General features: G+C 50.7%; 1 protein-coding gene across 1 annotated transcript; it reads right to left on the bottom strand.

Annotated features, from left to right (window-relative positions):
• Window positions 1-460: 460 nt before the first annotated feature.
• LOC148161630 (histo-blood group ABO system transferase 1-like) lies at window positions 461-21,634 on the bottom strand. The gene is made up of 10 exons (XM_088020685.1): window positions 21,595-21,634; window positions 21,252-21,284; window positions 19,683-19,755; window positions 16,094-16,144; window positions 15,338-15,430; window positions 15,166-15,219; window positions 14,689-14,736; window positions 13,750-13,785; window positions 12,536-12,664; window positions 461-1,148 (listed from the first exon to the last, which is right to left on the bottom strand). Exons 1-10 carry the CDS (start codon window positions 21,632-21,634, stop codon window positions 461-463), a joined length of 1,245 nt encoding a protein of 414 aa, XP_087876811.1.
• Window positions 21,635-23,170: the final 1,536 nt, after the last annotated feature.

Here is a 23,170-nt window from a genome sequence, read left to right as displayed (position 1 = left end):
GGGACAGGGTACAGCAGGTGTTTAGGGGTCATGCTTTGAGAGTCTCTGGGCGTAAGGCACCGTGGTAGGTACTGACCTGTAAGAAGAAGTCTTAGCTTCTGCCATCAGGAGCTCACATTGTAATGAGCAAGACCAATGGGCAAGGTGAGCAGAATGGCAGCAGATCTGGCCAAAGGAATACACTAAGTGCTTTATAGGGATGCAGAGTGAAGAGCAGTGTATTTCAATAGGAGGAGGAAGAGACAATCAAAGAAACTTTCCTGGGGAAGGGGACCTTGTGGGCACCATGAAGGATGAGCCCAGTTTCAATACAAGGACGAGTGGTGGGAGCCTCTCGAGAAGAGGAAACCGAGGCCCAGGGACTCATCCATAGCATCAAATCTTTGGTTGATCCCTTGCCCAGGGCAAGACCTGCTAAGGCTGCAGCCTTGTATGGAGACCTCCCTGGGCCCCGGGCTCTTCAGTTCCGGATTTCTGTATGATTCTTGGGCACCGCCACGTAGCGCAGTTTCCTGAGGAAAGGAGGCCTCCGCAGCATCCGTTCATCCCACAGGTACTCCGGGGAGAGCACCTTGGTGGGCTTGTGGTAGAGAAGGTACCTGTTCAGGTGGCTCTCATCATGGCACACGGCCTCGATCGCATTGGCCCGGTCGACTACCATCGCCTGGTGACAGGCCGTGGTCAGCTGGAGAACCTCGACCACCGAACCCCCAAAAAAGCCTCCTGCGTAGTAAAAGTCACCCTCTTCTCTCAGAATGTAGGCCTGGGACCGCGGACGACGCTCGTAGGTGAAGCCCTCGCGGGCCGCCCTGTAGAAACCGGGGTGCAGGGTGCCGAAAAGGGGGGACAGGATCTCCACACCCACGTGGTCGCTGAACTTCATGTCCACGTCCACGCACACCAGGTAGTCCACCTCGCGGAGGAAACGCTGCCGCGAGAAGTTGCTAATCATCTCCATGCGGTGCATGGACACATCCTGCCAGCGTGCATAGTTTCGGACCTCCAGGACCACCAGCTGCCTCCCTTCAGCGAGGGGCACCCTGGGCACATCGGCGGGCCGGTCGGTGAAGACATAGTAGGTGACCCTGTGTCCCACCATGAAGTGCTTCTCCGCCGTCTGCAGGAACAGCTCCAGGAAGATCGTGTATCTAAGGCCAACAACAAGCACCCCAGAAAAGGGAGGATGGGCATTAAACAGAATCAGACAGCAGCAGAAAAACAGACTTGGGCAAAACCAGTTTAGAATACCATAGCCACGCCTTGAGGACATCATGCTAAGTGAAATGAGCCAACGGCAAAAGTCAAGCACTGCCTGATTCCACCTCGAGGGGGCGCTCTAGAGTGGGCAAATTCAGAGAAACAGACCCCAGAGGCGGGGGGAGGGGACATGGGGAGCTAGTGTCTAAGTTTTGCAAGAGAAAAACACTTGTGAAGATGGGCAGCCCTACGGTGGCACAACAATGTGAATTGGCAGCACTACGGAACTGTGCATTTCAAAATACTTAAAATGTTACATGTTATGTGCATTTGACTACAATGAAAAATCAAAACATAAAAATAAAAACCTTAGCCCATCTACTAGCTAAAGACAGTGTATCAACTGGATAGTAAGGGGAGGCATTCAGATCCCTTGGTATGGAGCACTTAGCCTCAACCGTAAGGTATTTTCTTAATCCATGAGGTCGGCAAAAACTCAAATGATGGGTAATATCTAAAGGTTGATCTCTCCCAACTCATGACCCTCCAATGGCTTCTTCTCCTTAAGAAAAAAGAAAAAAGCAAATCAAGACCCTACAGTGGTCTACCAGACCCCACAAGATCTGCCTCTGACCTCGTCTCCTCCCCTCTGTCCTCCATCTCTTTGTCTGGGCAGGCGTCTCTTTGACGTTCCTGACACAGGCCAGGCATGCTCCTCTGGACCTTTGCACTTCCTATTCTCTCAGGCTGGGATCCTTTCCCTGCGATGCTCACCCCTACAGTGGCTCCCATCCTTTGACTAATGCCAGAACCATCCGTGCCCAATAGTTCCTCCTGCTGGCACCAACGCAGAGGCTAGCTGATGTAAAAACGCAGCGGTATGTGCAACTTGACCGGTATATTTTTCTGGGTGGAAATCAGAACTCAAGAGGAAGGAGCAAATAAATACAAATAAATATGAAAAGAAACCACTCTACCTTCTAACCCAACCTTAGTTATTTTAGAGCCCAAATCACCATCGAACATATTTTATATTTGAGTTTTACTTGTTCTTCTGTCTTTTCCCACTCGAATAAAGCTCGGTGGACACAGGGCCTTTCCGTGGTTTGGGAACAACCTCATCCCCGTAGTCCACACATAGTAAGTGTTCAGGAAAGACCTTTGTAACAAACAAGTAAGGGAATACTTCCGGGTGTGGTTAAGGATAAGGGAAGGCAGACACGCTCATTTGCCACTAATGAAAATATCCATTTTTACAATCCTTTCAGAGGGCATATGAGAAAATATATCAAAACGTTTAAGATTGATATATTTATTTATTATTTATATGTGGGGGGGAGCAAACTCCCCACTGAGCACAAAGCCCAACATGGGGCTCGATCCCACAACCCTGAGATCATGAGGCGAGCTGAAATCGAGACTGACTGAGCCACCAATATATCAAAACTGTAAATGTGTACATTCCTTTCCCAATTCCACTTCCAGGACTCTATCCCACAGACCTCGTCATATGTCTGCACAAAGACCCAAGTATAAAAGTTTACAGGCAGTGCACCTCAGAAAATGGTGTGGAGCATGGGGAGCTGCCAACCTTCCATATATTGTGGGTGGGGGTGTAATATGCTACAACTAACTTACGAAAATGTCACGTTGTTTTATGCAGATACACATACAGATATGTATCTGACCTAGGACAGAAAAATTCCACTCCTGGATATTTAATCAAGAAAAGATAGAGAGGAGGAGCAAGATGGCAGAGGAGTGGGAGACCTAAATTTTGTCTGGTTCCAGGATTCAGCTGGATAGGGGTCAAACCATTCTGAACACCTATAAACTCAACAGGAGATCGAAGGAAAGAATAGCAGCAACCCTCTGAACAGGAAAGCGACCACTTCCGTAGGACTTGCGAAGAAGTGAATCCGAGGCGATATTCGGATATTCGGGAAGATAGACCACGGGGGGGGGGGGGGGGAGAGCCTCCATCAGCCAGCTACCAGCTACTGGCAAATGACAGAGCCGCAGAGCACAAAATCGGAACTTTCAGAAGTCCGCTCCGCGGAGGGACGTCACTCCAGTGGCTAAGCGGGAGGTGGAACCCTCGCGGGACAGTGTGGTCTCAGGACCCTCGGGGTCACATAAAGACCGGGGGTGCCTGAGTGCGGCGGAGCTCCCAGGTATCGGAGCGGGGAAGCCGGCTGCAGAGACGGAGCCGAGGCGCGGGCTCTCAGCTCGGGGTGGCCATAAACCGTGATCCGCGGCCCAGTCGGGCCACTGCTCCTCCAGCAGGGACCCAACAAGCAGCAGAGCCGGGGAGACTCCCCTTCCTCCCCCGGGAGGAGCGGCGCGGGAGCGCACCGCAGGGATCTGCTGGGTTTGGAGACTCCACACGGGGTCGGGGGCCAGAGATAGCAACGCTCGGTCACAGGCCGGGTGAGCACGGAGTGCGGCCGGAGACCGGGGAGACGGGAGTGACTGGCTGCTTTTCTCTGGGGGCGCACTGAGGAGCGGAGCCCCGAGTTCTTGCCTCCTCTGGGGCGGAGATTGGGAGGCTGCCATTTTCACTGTCCTCCTCCAAAGCCCTACGGAAAGCTTGCGGAGAACAAAAGCTCCCGAGAGCAAACCCCAGCAGCTTGCTTAGCCTGGACCGACAAGGGCGGGGCAATTCCACCTCCGGCAAAGACATTTGGGAACCATGGCAACAGGCCCCTCCCCCAGAAGATCAGCACGAACAGCCAGCAAGCCAAGACCAAGTTTACCGATCAAGGAGAACGGGAGAACTCCAGCGCTAGGGGAGTACTGCCCATAGAATTCATGGCTTTTTTTCACCATGATTCATTAGTTTTTCAAAGTTAATTTTTTAACTGTTTTTTTAATTTATCTTTTTCCCTTTTTCAACGAACATCTTATCAATCCCTTTTTTTTTAAAAAAATTTTTTATTTTTCATTTTTAGAGCCCTATTTTATCCCTTCATGGTAGTTACCCTTATTTTTGGCATGTATATATATAAGTTGTTCTCTCCTTAAAATTTTGAGATCCAGTTTCTTCTAACAGATCAAAATATACCCTAAATCACTAGTGTATGGCTTTGTTCTAGTCTCCTGCCTGATCACATTCTCTCCCTTTTTTTTTTTAAATCTTCTTCTTTCTTTTTTCAAACAACTTCTTATCGTATCAATTCCTTTTATAAAATCTTTTATAATTTTCATCTTTACAGTCATCTTCCATCCCTTCATTGTATCAACCCTTATTTTGTACATATATGTCTTTCTTCCTTTAAAATTTTAGGAGGCACTTTTTTCTAACAGACCAAAATACGCCCAAAATCTAGTGTGTGGCACTGATTTATGTACTAGCCTGATCATATTTGATCATATTCGGGTTTTTTTGTATTGTTCTGTTTTTGTTTTTAATCTTTTTCTTTTTGTTTTTTTCTTTCTTTCTTTCTTTTCTCTTTCTTTTTTCTTTCTTTCCCTTTCTTTTCCCGTGGTTTCAGGCCTTTTCTGATTTGTATAGAGTATATTTGCTGGGGACGTTGTTAACCTGTTAGCATTCTGTTCTCTCATTCACCTATTCTCCTCTGGACAAAATGACAAGACGAAAAACATCACCTCAGCAAAAAGAACAAGAGATAGTACCGTCAGCCAGGGACCTACTCAATACGGACATTAGTACGATGTCGGACCTAGAGTTCAGAATCATGACTTTAAAGATACTAGGTGGACTTGAAAAAAGCGTGGAAGTTATTAGAAAAACCCTTTCTAGAGAAATAAAAGAACTAAAATCTAACCAAGTCGAAATCAAAAAGGCTATTCATGAGGTGCAATCAAAAATGGGGGCACTAACTGCTAGGATAAATGAGGCAGAAGAGAGAATCAGCGATATAGAAGACCAAATGATGGAAAATAATGAAGCTGAGAAAAAGAGAGAAACAACTACAGGGTCACGAGGGCAGAATTCGAGAGATAAGCGATACGATAAGACAAAACATTAGAATAATTGGGATCCCAGAAGAAGAAGAAAGAGAGAGAGGGGCAGAAGGTATATTGGAGCAAATAATTGCAGAGAACTTCCCTAATGTGAGGAGGGAAACAGGCATCAAAATCCAGGAGGCACAGAGAACCCCTCCCAAAATCAATAAAAATAGGTCAACACCCCGACATCTAATAGTAAAACCTACGAGTCTCAGAGACAAAGAGAAAATCCTGAAAGCAGCTCGGGAGAAGAGATATGTAACCTACAATGGTAGAAATATTAGATTGGCAACAGACCTATCCACAGAGACCTGGCAGGCCAGAAGGGACTGGCATGATATCTTCAGAGCACTAAACGAGAAAAATATGCAGCCAGAAGACAATATCCAGCTAGGCTCTCATTGAAAATTGAAGGAGATATAAAAAGCTTCCAGGACAAACAAAAACTAAAGGAATTTGCAAACACGAAACCAGCCCTCCAAGAAATATTGAAAGGGGTCCTCTAAGCAAAGAGAGAGACTAAAAGCAGCACAGATCAGAAAGGAACAGAGACAATATACAGTAACAGTCACCTTACAGGCAATACAATGGCACTAAATTCATACCTTTCAATAGTTACCCTGAATGTAAATGGGCTCAATGCCCCGATCAAAAGACACAGGCTATCAGATTGGATTAAAAAACAAGACCCATCCATATGCTGTCTGCAAGAGACTCATTTTAGACCCAAAGACACCCCCAGATTGAAAGTGAGGGGGCGGAAAACCATTTGCCATGCTAATGGACACCAAAATAAAGCTGGGGTGGCAATCCTTATATCAGACAAATTCGATTTTAAACCAAAGACCGTAATAAGAGATGAGGAAGGACACTCTATCCTACTTAAAGGGTCTATCCAACAAGAAGATCTAAAAATTGTAAATATCTATGCCCCGAACATGGGAGCAGCCAATTATATAAGGCAGTTAATAACAAGAGCGAAGAAACACATTGACAGCAATACAATAATAGTGGGGGACTTTAACACCCCCCTGACTGAAATGGACAGATCATCTAAGCAAAAGATCAACAAGGAAATAAAGACTTTAAATGACACACTGGACCAAATGGACTTCACAGACATATTCAGAACATTCCATCCCAAAGCAACGGAACACACATTCTTCTCTAGTGCCCATGGAACATTCTCCAGAATTGATCCCATCCTAGGTCACAAATCAGGTCTCAACCGGTACCAAAAGATTGGGATCATTCCCTGCATATTTTCAGACCACAATGCATTGAAACTAGAACTCAATCACAAGAGGAAAGTTGGAAAGAACTCAAATGCATGGAGGCTAAAGAGCATCCTACTAAGGAATGAATGGGTCAACCAGGAAATTAAAGAAGAATTAAAAAAATTCAGGGAAACCAATGAAAATGAAAACACAACTGTCCAAAATCTTTGGGATACAGCAAAGGCAGACCTCAGAGGAATGTATATAGCAATACAAGCCTTTCTCAAGAAACAAGAAAGGTCTCAAATACACAACCTAACCCTACACCTAAAGGAGCTGGAGAAAGAACAGCAAAGAAAGCCTAAACCCAGCAGGAGAAGAGAAATAATCAAGATCAGAGCAGAAATCAATGAACTAGAAACCAAAAGAACAGTAGAACAGATCAATGAAACTAGGAGCTGGTTCTTTCAAACAATTAACAAGATTGCTAAACCCCTGGCCAGACTTATCAAAAAGAAAAGAGAAATGACCCAAATCAACAAAATCAGGAATGAAAGAGGAGAGATCACAACCAACACCAAAGAAATACAAACAATTATAACAACATATTATGAGCAACTCTATGCCAGCCAATTAGATAACCTGGAAGAAATGGAAGCATTCCTAGAGATGTATCAACTACCAAAATTGAACCAGGAAGAAATAGAAAACATGAACAGACCTATAACCACTATGGAAATTGAAGCAGTCATCAAAAATCTCCCAACAAACAAAAGCCCAGGGCCAGACGGCTTCCCAGGGGAATTCTATCAGACATTTAAAGAAGAATTAATACCTATTCTCCTGAAACTGTTCCAAAAAATAGAAATGGAAGGAAAACTTCCAAACTCATTTTATGAGGCCACCATTACCTTGATCCCCAAACCAGCAAAGACCCCATCAAAAAGGAGAACTACAGACCAATGTCCTTGATGAACATGGATGCAAAAATTCTCACCAAAATACTAGCCAATAGGGTCCAACAGTACATTAAAAGGATTATTCACCATGACCAAGTGGGATTTATCCCTGGGCTGCAAGGCTGGTTCAACATCCGCAAATCAATCAATGTGATACAATACATTAACAAAAGAAAGAACAAGAATCATATGATCCTCTCGATAGATGCAGAAAACGCATTTGACAAAGTACAGCATCCTTTCTTGATCAAAACTCTTCAGAGTATAGGGATAGAGGGTACATACCTCAATATCATAAAAGCCATCTATGAAAAACCTACAGCGAATATCATTCTCAATGGGGAAAAGCTGAGAGCTTTCCCCTAAGGTCAGGAACGCAGTAGGGATGTCCACTATCACCACTGCTATTCAAAATAGTATTAGAAGTCCTAGCCACAGCAATCAGACAACAAAAAGGAATTAAAGGCATCCAAATAGGCAAAGAAGTCAAACTCTCACTCTTTGCAGATGATATGATACTGTATGTGGAAAACCCAAAAGACTCCACCCCAACACTGCTAGAACTCATACAGGAATTCAGTAAAGTGGCAGGATATAAAATCAATGCACAGAAATCAGTGGCATTCCTATACACCAACAACAAGACAGAAGAGAGAGAAATCAAGGAGTCGATCCCATTTACAATTGCACCCAAAACCATAAGATACCTAGGAATAAATCTAACCAAAGAGGCAAAGGATCTCTACTCAGAAAACTATAAAATACTCATGAAAGAAATTGAAGAAGACACAAAGAAATGGAAAAACGTTCCATGCTCATGGATTGGAAGAACAAATATTGTGAAGATGTCAATGCTACCGAGAGCAATCTACACATTCAATGCAATCCCCATTAAAACACCATCCACTTTTTTCAAAGAAATGGAACAAATAATCCTAAAATTTGTATGGAACCAGAAGAGACCCCGAATAACCAGAGGAATGTTGAAAAAGAAAAGCAAAGCTGGCCGCATCACAATTCCAGACTTGCAGCTCTATTACAAAGCTGTCATCACCAAGACAGTGTGGTATTGGCACAAAAACGGAAACATAGATCAATGGAACAGAATAGAGAATCCAGAAATGGACCCTCAACTCTATGGCCAACTCATCTTTGACAAAGCAGGAAAGAATGTCCAATGGAAAAAAGACAGTCTCTTCAACAAAGGGTGTTTGGAAAATTGGACAGCCACATGCAGAAGAATGAAACTGGACCATTTTCTTACACCACACACAAAAATAGACTCAAAATAGATGAAAGGACTAAATGTGAGATAGGAGTCCATCAAAAATCCTAAAGGAGATCACAGGCAGCAACTTCTTTGACCTCAGCCACAGCAACTTCTTCCTAGACACATCGCCATAGGGAAGGGAAGCAAGGGCAAAAATGAACTACTGGGACTTCTTCAAGATAAAAAGCTTTTGCACAGCAAAAGAAACGGTCAACATAACCAAAAGACAACCGACAGAATGGGAGAAGATATTTGCAAATGACATATCAGATAAAGGGCTAATATCCAAAATCTATAAAGAACTTCTTAAACTCAACACCCAAAGAACAAATGATCCAATCAAGAAATGGGCAGAAGACATGAACAGACATTTTTCCAAAGAAGACATCCAAATGCCCAACAGACACATGAAAAAGTGCTCAACATTGCTCAGCATCAGGGAAATCCAAAGCAAAACCTCCATGAGATATCACCTCACACCAGTCAGAATGGCTAAAATTAACAAGTCAGGAAACGACAGATGCTGGCGGGGATGCGGAGAAAGGGGAACCCTCCTACACCGTTGGTGGGAATGCAAGCTGGTGCAAGCACTCTGGAAAACAGTACGGAGGTTCTTCAAAAAGTTGAAAATAGAGCTACCCTATGATCCAGTAATTGCACTCCCGGGTATTTACCCCAAAGATACAAATGTAGGGATCTGAAGGGGTACATGCACCCCGATGTTTATAGCAGCAATGTCCACAATAGCCAAATTGTGGAAAGAGCCAAGATGTCCATCAACAGATGAATGGATAAAGAAGAGGTGGTATATATATACAATGGAATACCAGCAAAGGGAATGAGATCTTGCCATTTGCAATGACGTGGATAGAACTGGAGGGTGTTATGTTGAAAGAAATAAGTCAATCAGAGAAACACATGTATCATATGACCTCACTGATATGAGGAATTCGTAATCTCAGGAAACAAAACTGAAGGTTGCTGGAGTGGTGGGGGTGGGAGGGATGGGGTGGCTGGGTGATAGACATTGGGGAGGGTATTGCTATGGTGAGCACTGTGAATTGTGCAAGACTGTTGAATCACAGACCTGTACCTCTGAAACAAATAATAAAATATATGTGAAAAAAAAAAGAAGAAGAAGATAGCAGGAGGGGAAGAATGAGGGGGGGAATCGGAGGGGGAGACGAACCATGAGAGACGATGGACTCTGAAAAACAGGGTTCTAGAGGGGAGGGCGGTGGGGGGATGGGTCAGCCTGGTGATGGGTATTAAAGAGGGCGTGTTCTGCGTGGAGCACTGGGTGTTATGCACAAACAATGAATCATGGAACACTACATCAAAAACTAATGGTGTAATGTATGGTGATTAACATAACAATAATAAAATAAATAAAAATAATTAAAAAGAAAATTAAATAAATAAATGCCAGGCATAAAAGAAATAAAAATAAAAATGATCAAAAGAGACAAAGAAGGTTATTATATAATGATAAAGGGCTCAATCCAAATGGGTGAGGGGGTCAGAAGAAATAACAATTGTAAATATTTATGCACCCAACGTTGGAGCACCTAAATACATAAAGCAAACACTAACAAAACTAAAGGGAGAAATAAGCAGCAATACGATATTGATTGGGGACTTCAATAACCCACTCTCAAAAATGGACAGATCAGACAAATGGTAAGGAAACAGCATGTTTGAACAACACTACAGACCAAACGGACCTAACACAGATACATAGAGCATTCCATCCAACAGCAGCAGAACACACGCTCTTCTCAAGGGCCCATGGAACATTTCTAGGGTAGATCCTATGTTAGGCCACAAAACAAATCTTAGCGAACTCAAGAAGTTGAAATCATACCAAAAGAAATAGTCACATGGCCAACAGGTCCATGAAAAGGTGCTCCACATCACTCATCATCAGAGAAATGCACATCAAAACCATGATGAAATGTCACCTCACACCTGTTGAGAGGCTAGTGTCAGAAAGACAAGAGATAACAAGTGTTGGTGAGCAAGTGGAGAAAAGGGACCGTTTATGCACCTTTGGGAGGGAAGGCAAACTGGTGCAGCCGCTGTGGAAGACAGTAGGGAGACTCCTCCAAAGTTAAAAATAGAACTGCCCCGGGGCGCCTGGGTGACTCCGTTGGTTAAGCATCTGACTTTTGGTTTGGGTTCAGGTCATGATCTCAGGGTGGTGAGACTGAGCCCCCACACCGGGCTCTGTGCTCAGCAGGGATCCTCCTTGGGATTCTCTCTCCCTCTGCCCCTCCCCTGCTCACATTCTCTCTCTCTCTTTCTCTCTCTCAATTAAATAAATAAAATCTTTTTGTTTAAAGATATTATTTATTTTTTGACAGAGAGAGACACAGTGAGAGAGGGAACACAAGCAGGGGGAGTGGGAGGGAGAGAACAGGCTTCCCGCGGAGCAGGGAGCCCGATGCGGGGCTCGATCCCAGGACCCTGGGACCATGACATGAGCCAAAGGCAGATGCTTAATGACTGAGCCACGCAGGCGCCCCTAAATAAATAAAATCTTTTAAAAAATAGAACTACCCTATGATCCAACAATCCTACTTCTGGAGGCATAGAAAGAGATAGATGGTAGAGACAGGGCAGAAAACTAGATCAGTATCTTGAAGAGATACCTGCACTCCCACGTTCACTGCAGATTACTTCCAGTAGCCGAGACATAGAAACAACCTAAGTGTCCATCAACAGATGCCTAGATAAACAAAGCGTGAGATATATATTTCTCGGCCATAAAAAAGAAAGAAACCCTGCCATTGCAGCAACATGGTTAAAACCTGAGGCCATCAATGCTACGTGAGACAGTCAGAGAGAGACAGGTGAATACAGTACGATCTCGCTTACATGTGGAATCTAAGAAAACCTGAATCCATAGCAACAGAGAACAGGTAAGTGGTTAACCAGAGGCAAGACATGCAGCACTGGGGACATGGGTGAGGGGGTCAGATGTACAAACTTCCAGATGGAAGATAAATAAGCTCTGGGAATGAGACGCGGCATGGTGACACTCGTTGACGTACCGTGTATACAACCATCAGATCATTACCTTGTACACCGTACACTTGTACGATGTTTGTGTCAATTTATGCCAACAAAACTAGGGAGAACGAGGGGGAAAAAGAAAGAACAACATCAGTGGTGGGATGTAGGTGGTGGGCATACACACGCTCACCGTACAAGGCTGGCAACTTCGCGGCACAGTGGAAAACTTTCGTGATAAAATGTTACTTGTAATGGTGCCGCGTAGGCAGCTCTACCAAACAGCCCAAGCAGGGAACGAAGCCTCTGGAATAAGAGCGGGCAGCCATTCAAAAGAACGAGGAAGGTCCACAGGCGTCAGTGTGCAAAGGTGTCCAAGACACTGTGCGTGAAGACGCAGATGCGGTACATAAAATACAAGCCAGTTTTCAAACCAAACAAGCCCACCCCGAAGCCGTCAATGCAGCCTGGAGGTTTCAGATCCAGCTCTGCCACATGCTGAACCCGCCGTGGCTACTAGGAAAGGAAGCCTCAGGCGGCGTCTCTGGGAATGGGTCAGGGCAACGGAGCACCTGCCTCGGGGCTGCTGGCCCGGCGGCTGGCCCCTGTCAGTGGTCAGTGGAGGCTGCATGGCTCTCAAAGGCCCACACACTGACCTCTGGAGCAGGTGACTCTGGGGTGTGGGGCTGCTATTTTGAGCGGGCGTGTACCTAGTGGCCCCCTGCAATTCCCACCAAGTTCACCTGCACACCAAGCCACCCATGCCTCCCCACCACCCCGAGAGCACCTCATTCCAGAAAAGAGCGACACCTAGTGACAGGTGCCCCCCTCCCGGCACCGCAGGTGGGCTTCCTGGTTTCCCCTGGGCCAGTGCCCCTCTTCAGCATAGCTGCCCAGACCTTACTTACTTTTTGATGGCAAACACGGTCAGCCCGATGGTGGCGTTTTGGAACTGCGCGTCCAGAATTGTAGAGTCAAAGACTCCGTCCCAGATGATGGGAGCAAACCAGGGGGTCATGACCAGTACGTCGGCCCTCCTGGGGAAAACGAGGCACACTGTGTTAGAGCAGGGCATGGACACGTGGGCCACGGAAGGGAAGCATTTGTGCAAAGGCTCACAATCTGGGAGCAGCAGAGTGAGAAGCAGACAGGATTCCAGACTCCCATCCAGTGCTCTCTGCTCCATCAGCTCAGCACCTGAGCCCTGACATTCCCATTCCCTCACTGCCCTCACTGGGAGTGTCTGCTATGCACCAGCCGGGTGCTGGGTCCCACGCACACTCCTTCTAGGAGGCCACCAGCCCTGTTTCCCGGGAGGAGCTCTAGCTCAGTGATGCAAGAACTAAGCCCCTTTCCCAGCAAACAGGATATTTTACATTTGGGAGGATATTTTAAATCTGGGGGGACTAAGTGCTTCAAATCCAGTGTGTTTCCCACTGACAGCACTTCTTACTCCAGAGTGGTCACGTGTCGAGTGCTCGTGGCCTCCCGTGGCTGGTGGCTCTAGAACTTCAAGGAGATGCGGGTACTGGTTTCAGAAACGACAGCGTGCACTTCCAGCTCTCCTGGCAGGGAGGTGCCATGGCCTGGGCTGGATCCCGACCTGTCCCTCCCAGCTGCGGGGCCTCAGGCAAGTACGTCCACTTCTCTGAGCTCAGTTTTCCTTCTTGTACAACGAGGGCTAATCAGAGAGGCCTCTGGGTGACATTGCTGTCTGAGGCCAGATGGGCTGCCACTGGGTCTTGGGCAGACCAAGCAGGAGGCGGGGGCGCTGGCTCCGGAGGCCTGACTGTGGGGAGCGGCTCGGAACCGCAGTTCCTGTGACATCAGCAGCCGCGGAAAGACCTCGGGGCCAAGCCAGCCCAGACTGCTGTCCTCCGTCCCCATGAAGAAATGAGAGGCTTCTGTGCCTTCTGTGGACATCTGTGGGCCCCAGGACCAAGAGTGAGAGGCGCCCTCCGTGGTGCCAGACCCATTAAAAATGAGCCCGGTCACGGCAAGATGGTGAAAGAAGGAAGAGAAAAGGCACGGAAAGGTTACAGCCCTGGACAGGAGCGAGAGAAAGCCTAGGCCTCGGGGACAGGGAGCCACCATGGGCCGCGGCAGGGACTTGCGCACTCACGTGGGCTTGAGGACCTGGGCCTTGGCGTAAACCATCCTGCGGAGGAGATGTGCGTCAGGGAGAAGTGACTGGAGACTTCTCAGAGCCCCTTAGTCTGTGCCCAGAGCTGCAAGGTGCTGTCCTCCCAACCGGCTGACGACTCTGCCGGGAGCCCGCCCCGAGCCGCAGGGCGCCCGCCTGCCCTCCTCCTGCCCACCTCCCTCCCTCCCTCCCCCCTTCCTTCCTGCCTGCCTGCCTCCCTCCCTTCCCCCTTCCTTCCTCCATCCATCACTGTTCACTCACAGAGGTCCATGGAGCGTGCCCACCCAGCCCCGAGGATGCTGCAAGCTTCCCAGTGATAAACTGATGAGGCTAAAGCCCAAGCAAAGGAAAGGGGGTCACCCTTCATGGTCTGTGAGAACTGCTGAGGTTCTAGACACCCCACATCTCCTTCTTCCTCCCTGTGCACTCTAAGTCCTCACGGGAGTCTACCTCGTTGTGACTAAGGTCCCATCCCGTGTCCTGCTTTTATTTGGGCGGGGGGGGGGATGAGGGTTGGCCCACCCCCCATCCAGCCCCTACACTGTGCCAGGATGTACTTCACTGCCCACCCCCACCCCGCCTCCTTTGTCCCCCACACCCTCCCTAGCCACATCGTCCAGTTTTCCACTGAGCTGAGGGTTGAGGAGGCGGGACTGAGCCCACCACGGGTCCCACACCTGAGCTGGGGCAGCCACAAAGGCTGGGGTCAAGTGGAAAACGCCTGTGACTCCCACCATCAAACATCTCCCCCTGTTCTTCTTTGACCCTCATTACCCTCCTCTCCCTGGACCCCTTGTTCTTCCCTCCCTGTGAACCAGCCTTGGGAGGGGCAGAGGGTTGCAGAAGGGGAGGGGAGAGGCACAAGTTCACTTGCTTGGAAAGAGGCACAGAAACAGCCCAAAGAGGTGTCCCCCATACCTGGGTACCTCAGGTACTCTGCAGGTGTCCAGGTGGCAGTTGCTTCCACTGAGGGAGGGAAACAAAGTGCTCAGAGCCCGGGGCTGGGTCCTGGGAGAAACACTGCCCTGCCAGACAGGCAGGGCTCCTCCAGGGCCACCCACGCACAGCCCCTGCGGAGGAAAGCTCCTCGTGTGATTCAAAGCTTGGGCCGTGTGGCCAGGTGAGTAGAGCAGGGGTCCGACAAAGGACAGAGAAACCTGGACACACTGGCCGTGTCTGGGAACTTGGGGCACAGCTCCACCTAAGGGGCATTTCACACCGGCGGGTGACAGCATCCTGGGGAGAGCCCCTCTCTGCAGGGAGGAGGCGCGGAGACCAGAGGGCAGGAGCCAGGGCCACCCAGGTGGGCCCTGGAATCCCAAGGGAGCTCTGGCAACATCCCACCCCCCTGCCCACGCCCTCCCATCCGGGGGAGCCCAGGTCCGCGCCCCTTACCTGAACTGCTTCGTCTCAAGCATCTGCTGTGGGACCACGCAGCGGTCATCCTGGCTGCGGAGAGGAAAGGTTCCATCTGAGTCACTTCATGAAAAGTAGCGATTGCTAACAAAGTGCCGGGTCCTCAAGAGGGGGCGCCCCAGGCAAAGGTGAGCCCCCTATCCCTGCTGACCCCAAGCAGTCCCGGGGAAGGGAGGAGCGGAGGTAGGCTCCCGGAGGAAGCGTGGTGGGGTCGTCCTCCATCCTGACGGCCAGGAAGGCCAGGCTTGGTGAGTGGAGAGCCAGGAGTGAAAGCCACGACCTCAATGGCAGGCTGTCCCTTTGGCGCTGCGGGGGGTGGGGTGGGATGTCACAGCTGCTGGAGAGAGTTAGTCATGCCGGCACGGCCCCACGACCCACCCGTCCGTCCAACCAGCTGGACGGCCGGAGGAGAGCTGGGGCCAGGATCTGGCTCCCAGGCCGAGCCCCGCCGCACTGGTTGGGCGATCTCAACTCACCTGTCTGTGGGCCGGCCAGAGAGGCCTGGCCCTGGAGGAAATGAGCTCTGAGTGGACAACCGCGCCTCCCCCTGCCTGGGCCCTCCTGGGATCAGAGAGCACCCCATCCCCGGTCGGCCCCACTGAAGCAGCTGAAGGGGACCCGGAACCAGTGCCACACGCCATCCCTCCCTGAGGCCCGGCCTTGCCGTGCAGCCTGCTGGGCAGTGCGCTACCTCTGCGAACGTGTCCTCTCCAACAGAGGTCACAGCTCTGCCTTGTCCTTGGCAAGGTTTGAGAAAGCACAGTAGAGGGAGGAGCTTGGAGTCACCCTAGGAATTGAGTATCTCTTTGGCTATAATTATCTCCACTTCAATACATACGTCTATTTCTACTTCCGTTCTGGAGCTTTCTAGAAGGAACCACCCTGACTCCAAAGACTCCGCCATTACCTTTGAGACTGTCTTCTCTGCCCCCATCCGGGAATCAGGCTGAAAACATTGCTGGGCAACAAACAAGAGTGTGAAGTTGAGTCTTCGCTGGGCAGGAGGACAGACAGGCTGCGACTTTAACACACATATTCTGACGCTTTTGGTCTCTGGCTCCTGAGAACACAGATGCGGGGCCCAAGCAGAGCCCTGCTGGCCCCCTCCCCACCCCGGCCAGGCAACCGGACCATTGTAACACAATCTCATCACCATAGTAACCAATAGCATGGATGGGGACCCCGGCATCAGATTCACCTAGAGGCGATTCCAGACCCCCTGCACAGCCCTGAGCAGTGAGCAGGGGTGTGTGTAGAAATCTCTCTTCCTAACAAGCTCCCTGGGGGTTCTGCGGACACTCTGAAGTCCAGAGCCCTGCCTCCTTCCTGTTTTCTAACAACACTGTCACATAGAGAACAGAAGCCGAAGGGCAGGTCACAAGCTCCGTGGCTCGCTTGCTGAGCGTCAGAGCTGGAGGAAACCACAGTCTTATCTGTGGCTCGACCGCTCGCTCAGTGAATACTGGGGACACGGTGGGGGGGTGTGATGTAACGCTGAGTAGCTCTCCTGCCCTCCCCTCCCCTGCCCTGACTTCCCCCATCCAAGCACTGCTGGTCCCAGAATAAGCACGCCCTCCTCCAGGAAGCGTCTGTGTGTCCCTGTGAAGTGGTCTCTCCCTGCAGCGTGGGTGGGATTTGGGTTAGCGTGTGAGCGTCTAACCTCAGGCCCTCCACATTGCCACCTTCGGGGCAGGGACAGTGCCTGAATCGGCTCGGGGTCCCAGGCACCCAGGCTGGAGCCTCACAGGTGTGTAGGGAGTGAACGCATGAGCAAGACAGGGGTGAGGGCATGAATGCAGCTGAGCTGATGATGCCAGCACAGGGCGACCCACGGGGAGAACACGGGAGCTACATCCCCCACGACCTTGTCCACCTCCTCATGACCTCATCAGCTCTCAGACTGCAGCAACCCACGTGTGCGGATACCTCACATTCTCTCTTTCCACGCAGACCGCTCCCTGGAGGTCCGCAGGCTCCTCAAGCTCAAATCGTCCAGACGGACTTCACGTCATGCCCCCTCCCTGACTTCACCCCCTGTATGTACCACCTCTCCTGGTGACACCACTCTCCAGCAGACGCTGGTGAGGATGGAGGGGCCCCGATGGCCACAGACCAGAGAGAAGTGGTGTCGACAGCCCTAGGAGCCTTGCGGCAGAACCCTGGGGAGCCAAAACCGCGACGTGGCTAAGGCTGGGGCTCCGTCGGTGGGGGACGTTTTCCTTTTTCCAAATTAGAAGGTAATTTTGCCCATTGAAGAATTCTGTCCTAGGACTTATCCTAGTTTGTGTGAATTAGAAAAAAAAAAAGGCAGCAAGAGATTTTTAAATCGCTCTTTGCACATTGAGGTCATATTTTAAAATCTAAATGTTCATTTGAAGAAAGAGCTCTTATTGTGAGCTTTTGAAAAGTGCCAGAGGTGCTCATATAGCTCATCCTTACTCACATCAGGATGGGGTTTTTAAGTTACACTCAAACAGAACATGTAAAAATTCTACATCCACAAATATTTTATGAAAGGAACACATGAGGAGGCAAAGTCCAAAGGGAAACATAATCTGCTCTAAAAGAAAATTTTCCAAGAAGAAAATAATCAGATGAATCTTTTGAGTTCTAAACATTTATCCGTCTAAAACAATTAAAAAGACAATCCAAGATATGTCAAAATGAGGGGAAAAGAAGATAAAATGAAATGTAAACACAGAACAATGCAGAGGCACAGGGTGCTGGGTGAGTAAGTCAAAAGAACCATGGCATCGAGATTGAGAATAGAGGTCAGACCCCGACCCCTGACCCCTGACCCCCGGACCCCAACCTCCAACACCAGACCCGTCACGCCCAACCCCAGAGCCGTTGGGCTGCCACTCTGGGCACCTGAGTGTAACAGACGGTCAGGCCAGACGGGGTGAGGGGTTTCAGACTGGGTCACAGAGGAAAACTGCAGGGCACGGTGACAGGTGGCTCCAAATACTCGAAGGCATGACAGGGAAGGTGCCACAGGGTCTCGGTGCTCCCTGAGGTCCTTATGATACAAGGAAGGATACTTTCATGCAAAGTGAGGACACGTTCTCAGAATCAGACTTTGGGACGGGCTGTGTTCAGAGAACGGCGTTCTCCTGCCACACAAAGTTCAGGTGGACCCGGGCTCACCTACCGGACAGGCCGTGGAGCCAGCTCAGCCCCGTGGCCCGCAGCACGACACAGGAAAGCTCTGGAGTGGGGCTGGGCCCCAGGAGGCCAGCACGGCAGCTCGGGAGGTGCCTCTGCGGGTCGGCAGCCCCCACGTAGTGGGCAGAGACCACCTGCAATGTCACGCCCCGCCCCAGGCCCGTCTCTGCTCCCTAGGTAAGGGGCTGCACTTGTTGCTTAGAACAGACTTGCTCTATGAAGCCCCGGCAAGTCTCCAACTCTGGGAGGTCAAGGCGGGTCTTCCTCCCAGGAGATCCAGGAAACCCTGTATCCACTCACGTGACAGCCTATCCCCTGCCTACTCCCCCTACCAGACCCGACACTGCTCAGGACAGGGGGCTGTCCCATTGACAGTGACATATCCATGCCCCCCACATCCCCCCGGAGGACCAGGCTCAGTAAACACCTGCCTAGGTCAATGTGTTGATGTGTCCAACAGCACAAGAGCATCATTTTCCAAATTATGCACTGGCTGGACTGTCAGCCCTGAGATGAGAGGCTAGCCCAGATGGACTCTCCCTCAGGGGCCTGGGAAGTGGGTTTGGAAGGGTCTCCATCTTGGCCTGGCCACTTCCTACCTTGGAACCTGGGTGTCACCCGAACCTCTGGAGCCTCAGTTTCTCAGGTGTAAAATGGGGATAGTAATGCATATCTTATAGGTTGTCCAGAGAAGATACGAGAATGTCCATCAGCATTTTGCTCAGTGCCTAGCACAGAATAAAAATCCAAAAAAATGGAATCTCCTTCTAACAAATTTCTTTTTTTTTTTTTTAGAAAGACAGAGTGTGAGTGGTGTGGGGTGGGGCAGAGGGAGAGGGAGAGAGAATCTCAAGCAGACTCCCCACTGAGCGTGGGTCCCGAATGAGGCTCGATCTCATGACCCTGAGATCACGACCCTGAGCCGAAACCAAGAGTCAGACCCTTAACCGATGGTGCCGCTCAAGCGCCCCACTAACAAATTTCTTTACAAAAGTCATCAGTGAAAACGTGTATAGCTCTAAAACTTAACCACTAACCGCAAATGCCTTCTTGTGGTCTGAACTATATATTCAAACAGTCAGCATCCACCACAAAGTGGAGGCTAGGGACAATTTCACCTTGTGGGGTAAGACCTGCTGAATTGAAAAAGTATCCACTCAATTCTACTTTTTTAAGGGGATGAAATTTTACTAAATTTGTTTTAAAACATTACTGTTTCTTTTAAACTAATGAAATGCGGTTAAAAAAGAAAAAAAAAAGATGTTATCTGTCAAATACGCCATAATAAATCCCACCCTGCCATTGGGACCCCAGGACCACCCCCCACTTACCTGAAGAAGCCCAGGAGAGCGGCAAAGAGCAGGGACCCGCACAGCCAGAAGTTGGCACTCTGTCCCCAGAAGCCTGTGGAGAGGAAGCCTCAGTTATTCAGGGCTGGGTTACCTAAATCACCTTGCTGCGGCCAAAATTGGGCCCTGGCCAGGGATGGGCTCACCCCGGTTCCAGTGGAAGCCCTCTCCTCTTTAGTACTCACAGGGGAGGTGGGTTAACCTCTCCTGCAGGCATTGAGCCTCGCCCTGCAGCCCCCGGGCACCTGCCCTGGTGCCCCTCCTTGTTGGTACGCCCCCAGGGAACGGATCCACTCTTACTTTTTTATTTTAAAGGTTTGATTTTATTTATTTGAGAGAGAGTGAATGAGCAAGCGCACACAAGCAGGGAGGAGGGGCAGAGGGTGAAGCCGACTCCCCGCTGAGCAGGGAGCACAACGCCAGGCTTGATCCCGGGACCCAGGGATCATGACCTGAGCTGAAGGCAGATGCTCAACTGACAGCCCCCTAGGCGGCCCTGGGCCCGCTCTTTACACTCCAAAGGGTGGGGGCAAGGGGGAGGGCAGCGGTAATGCGACTGGCACAGTATGGATGGCAGGACACGTGAGGGCTGGCACAGACAAGGCTGAGCAAACCCAGCTCCACTGAGGGGGTCCCAGACCCCACAGGCCTCTCCCAGCCCTAACGCGGTGGGAGCTCTTGCCAGAGCCACACACGATACTCCACGGCCAGACAGCCCTCTGCAGGCACAGCACTCCAGGAAAGGTGCACCTTGGCAGGAAGCCGTATTGCTTGTGTTAGTTAACTCTTAGCTGAAGGTGGTGGGTGTAGCCAGACCCAGCCATGACCAGAGCAGGGCACAAAGCAGAGGGATGCAGCCCGGCGCCGTGTCTGTGCATCATTCATGCTTGTCTCCTGACCTTCCCTCCCCAGGGCCCCCCCAGTTCTCCCCGCTCCCTGCAGAGAACAGCTTCAAACGCCAGCCCCAGGCCCTCCATCCCTCCTCCCATTCTCTCGTCACCCTCCCTAACCAGCCTGGCACGCCAACCACCCACTGGGACTCCTCTATCACTGGCTGGTTCCGGGACCCCACAGTCCTAACCCCGTGCTCTCTCCTCTGCCCTTGGCCAACTTGACTCCTCGACGCCATTGAACTCTGCTCCCTCTGGTCTACCCACTGGCCACAGCTGCCCGGCCACCTCTGCACCTCCTCCCCCAGGAGCTCGAACGATGGAGGCTCCAGGCTTGGGCCCAGGCTTCCTTCTGTCCCCACTGTGCATCAGACCATTAACTCTCACATTTCTGCTGCTGTCCCGCCATTCCCCAGCCGTTACCTGTCTGTGGACCTCGGACTTGGAGACCTACCCCCTCAAGGGCCCTCCCCACGGAAGGCACAGCAGCCCTTTCATGGCCAAGCAGGACTGTGGGTCCCCGTCACCCATGCTCCCTGTGGGGCTCTCTTCCCATCTCAGGGCCAGGCACCAGAACCCACTGAAAGCTCACAGGCATCTTTCCACCTTCCTTTCCTTCCCACCCCAAACTCAAGCCACCAGCACACCGTGTCAGCCGCACCTTCAAAGTGCGGGTGCAGCTGGGGTGCAGCAGCTAGGGGAGAAAGTAAGGCGATTCCTCAAAAATTACACAGAATTACCCTATGATCCGGCAATTCCACTGCTGGGGCTCTGCACGTTCACTGCAGCATTATTCACAGCACATTCAGCGTCTGTGACACTGAACTGACAACAACGAATGAAGGAGTCAAGGAAAGGAGGTCCGTCCCCACCACGGAACATCTCGCAGCCTCAGAAAGGAAGGAAATCTTGTCCCAGGCTCCAACAGGAGTGGGCTTCAGGGACATTAAGCTGAGTGAAACAAGGCAGTCCCCGAGGGACAAACCCTACAGGATTCCACTTACCTGAGGGACTTGGACACAGAAAGTGGATGGTGGGCGCCATGGGCTGGGGTTGGGTGGGGTGGTCAGTGTTTAACGGGGACAGAGTTTCAGTTTGGGAAGATGGAAGAGTCTGTGGATTATGCTTGCACAACAGAATGAATCTGCTTGATGCTGCTCAACTGTGCACTTAAAACTGGTTAAAATGGTCAACTCCTTCTTATGTATATTTTACCATAATAACGAATTTTTAGAAAGGGCAGGCAGGCAAATGGGATTGGTCTGGAGGCTCTTCCTGCCCCTGAACTAGCTGATGGGGCATTGGCTGAAGGTGGCCCCTATCCAGCAAGGCAGCTTCCTGACACGGGGAGCCCCCTGTTCTCATCTCTCTCGGGCCGGGGGGGTCGGGGGAGGGCTGGCGTCTGCAGTCGGCCTGCCCCCGACCTACCCTGCGGGATGCCAGAGTCAGGCTATCGGGTACCAACCGGATCACTCCACTCTTTCTGTAGCAAGTTTCCCCCAGTAGCCTGCGTGGTCCCCGCCCTGCCCGGGGCCCTGGTGCCGTGGGCTCTGACACTTCTCTTGTCGCCCTCTCTAGACGGTGCCGGCACGCAGTCGGAGCTCGCCAGGCCGCTGTGGATGGCATACTTCCAGCCCACACCCTGTACAGCACAAGCTGCCCACGGCTCAGGGCCGGGGGCGGGCGGGGTCCTGGCACTTCCCAGTTGACTTTCGGAGTCCCCCGTTCTGACACAGAGCAGGCTGGCCCAGGTGAAGCTGAAGGTCCCATCAGCTCACTGGTCGTGTTGGCCGTGTGCAGGGAGCTCTCTTGTGATCCCGGATGCAAAGCACGAATGTCACGCGCGTCTGGGCAGGAAAGGAGGAAACACCGAGGCGGCTGGCCCGGTGGGGCTAGTGGGCCAGACACAGAGAACACAAGAAGGAGAGGCAGGAGGCGCGCAGCAGGTGGGCAAGATCAAGGGAAGGGAGCAGCCAAGCACAGCAGCAGGAAAGTACCTTGTGTCCAAGGACCTGGGGTTTGGCAGAACAGAGGCCATCCCCAGTCGGACTGGAAGCTGGAACACCAAGCCCCAGGGGGTGGTGGCAGTGCTAAACCCAGGGCAGGTCTGAGCAAACTGGCATGAATCGGACACCCTCCCAGATCCCCGACTTTCAGACCAGAGTTGTCCCTGCCTGTGGGACACTCACAGACAGGTATCCCTGGCAGGCTGGGTGGCCTAGTGGACCCCACCAGGTCATGATCGTCCCCAGAGCTGTGGTCCACACCTTCCAGGGAACCAGGAAACCCTGGGATTCTGCCCAGGCGCTCGTGCCTTCTGGGCCATGGGGTTTGGCTGGCTCTAGGAGTTGCCCTGCCCACCACCCACCGCCCACACCATGTCTCTGCTTTGGTCATGAAGAGCAGACACACTTTAGAACGAGGACAAAAATTAACAGTGACGGCCCAGGGCATCCCCCCCAGCCAGTCTGGGACAGGGTTTCCTTAAGGGACCCTGCTCCATGCCCAGCCCAAGACAGGCCATGTCTGCCTGCCTCCTATCAACAAAAGAATTTCAGTGACTAGACGTAAGGAAAAGCA

The sequence above is a fragment of the Eumetopias jubatus genome, unplaced genomic scaffold, assembly GCF_037043125.1.
Source record: "Eumetopias jubatus isolate StellerSeaLion01/CBP00866 unplaced genomic scaffold, mEumJub1_p1.0 scaffold_106, whole genome shotgun sequence".
Classification (NCBI taxonomy): domain Eukaryota; kingdom Metazoa; phylum Chordata; class Mammalia; order Carnivora; family Otariidae; genus Eumetopias; species Eumetopias jubatus.
Note: the sequence above shows the minus strand (reverse complement) of the source record. Positions and strands in the feature narration are given on the sequence as shown.

What these genes read in the sequence shown, in the direction of transcription:
- LOC148161630 (XM_088020685.1), bottom strand. Translation starts at nt 21,634, where the DNA reads ATGGCGCCCACCATCCACTTTCTGTGTCCAAGTCCCTCAG. An exon ending in TCTGTGTCCAAGTCCCTCAG is followed by an intron (nt 21,285 to 21,594) that starts GTAAGTGGAATC and finishes TTTCTCCCCTAG; the next exon opens with CTGCTGCACCCCAGCTGCAC. An exon ending in GCTCTCCTGGGCTTCTTCAG is followed by an intron (nt 16,145 to 19,682) that starts GTAAGTGGGGGG and finishes TTTGTTGCCCAG; the next exon opens with CAATGTTTTCAGCCTGATTC.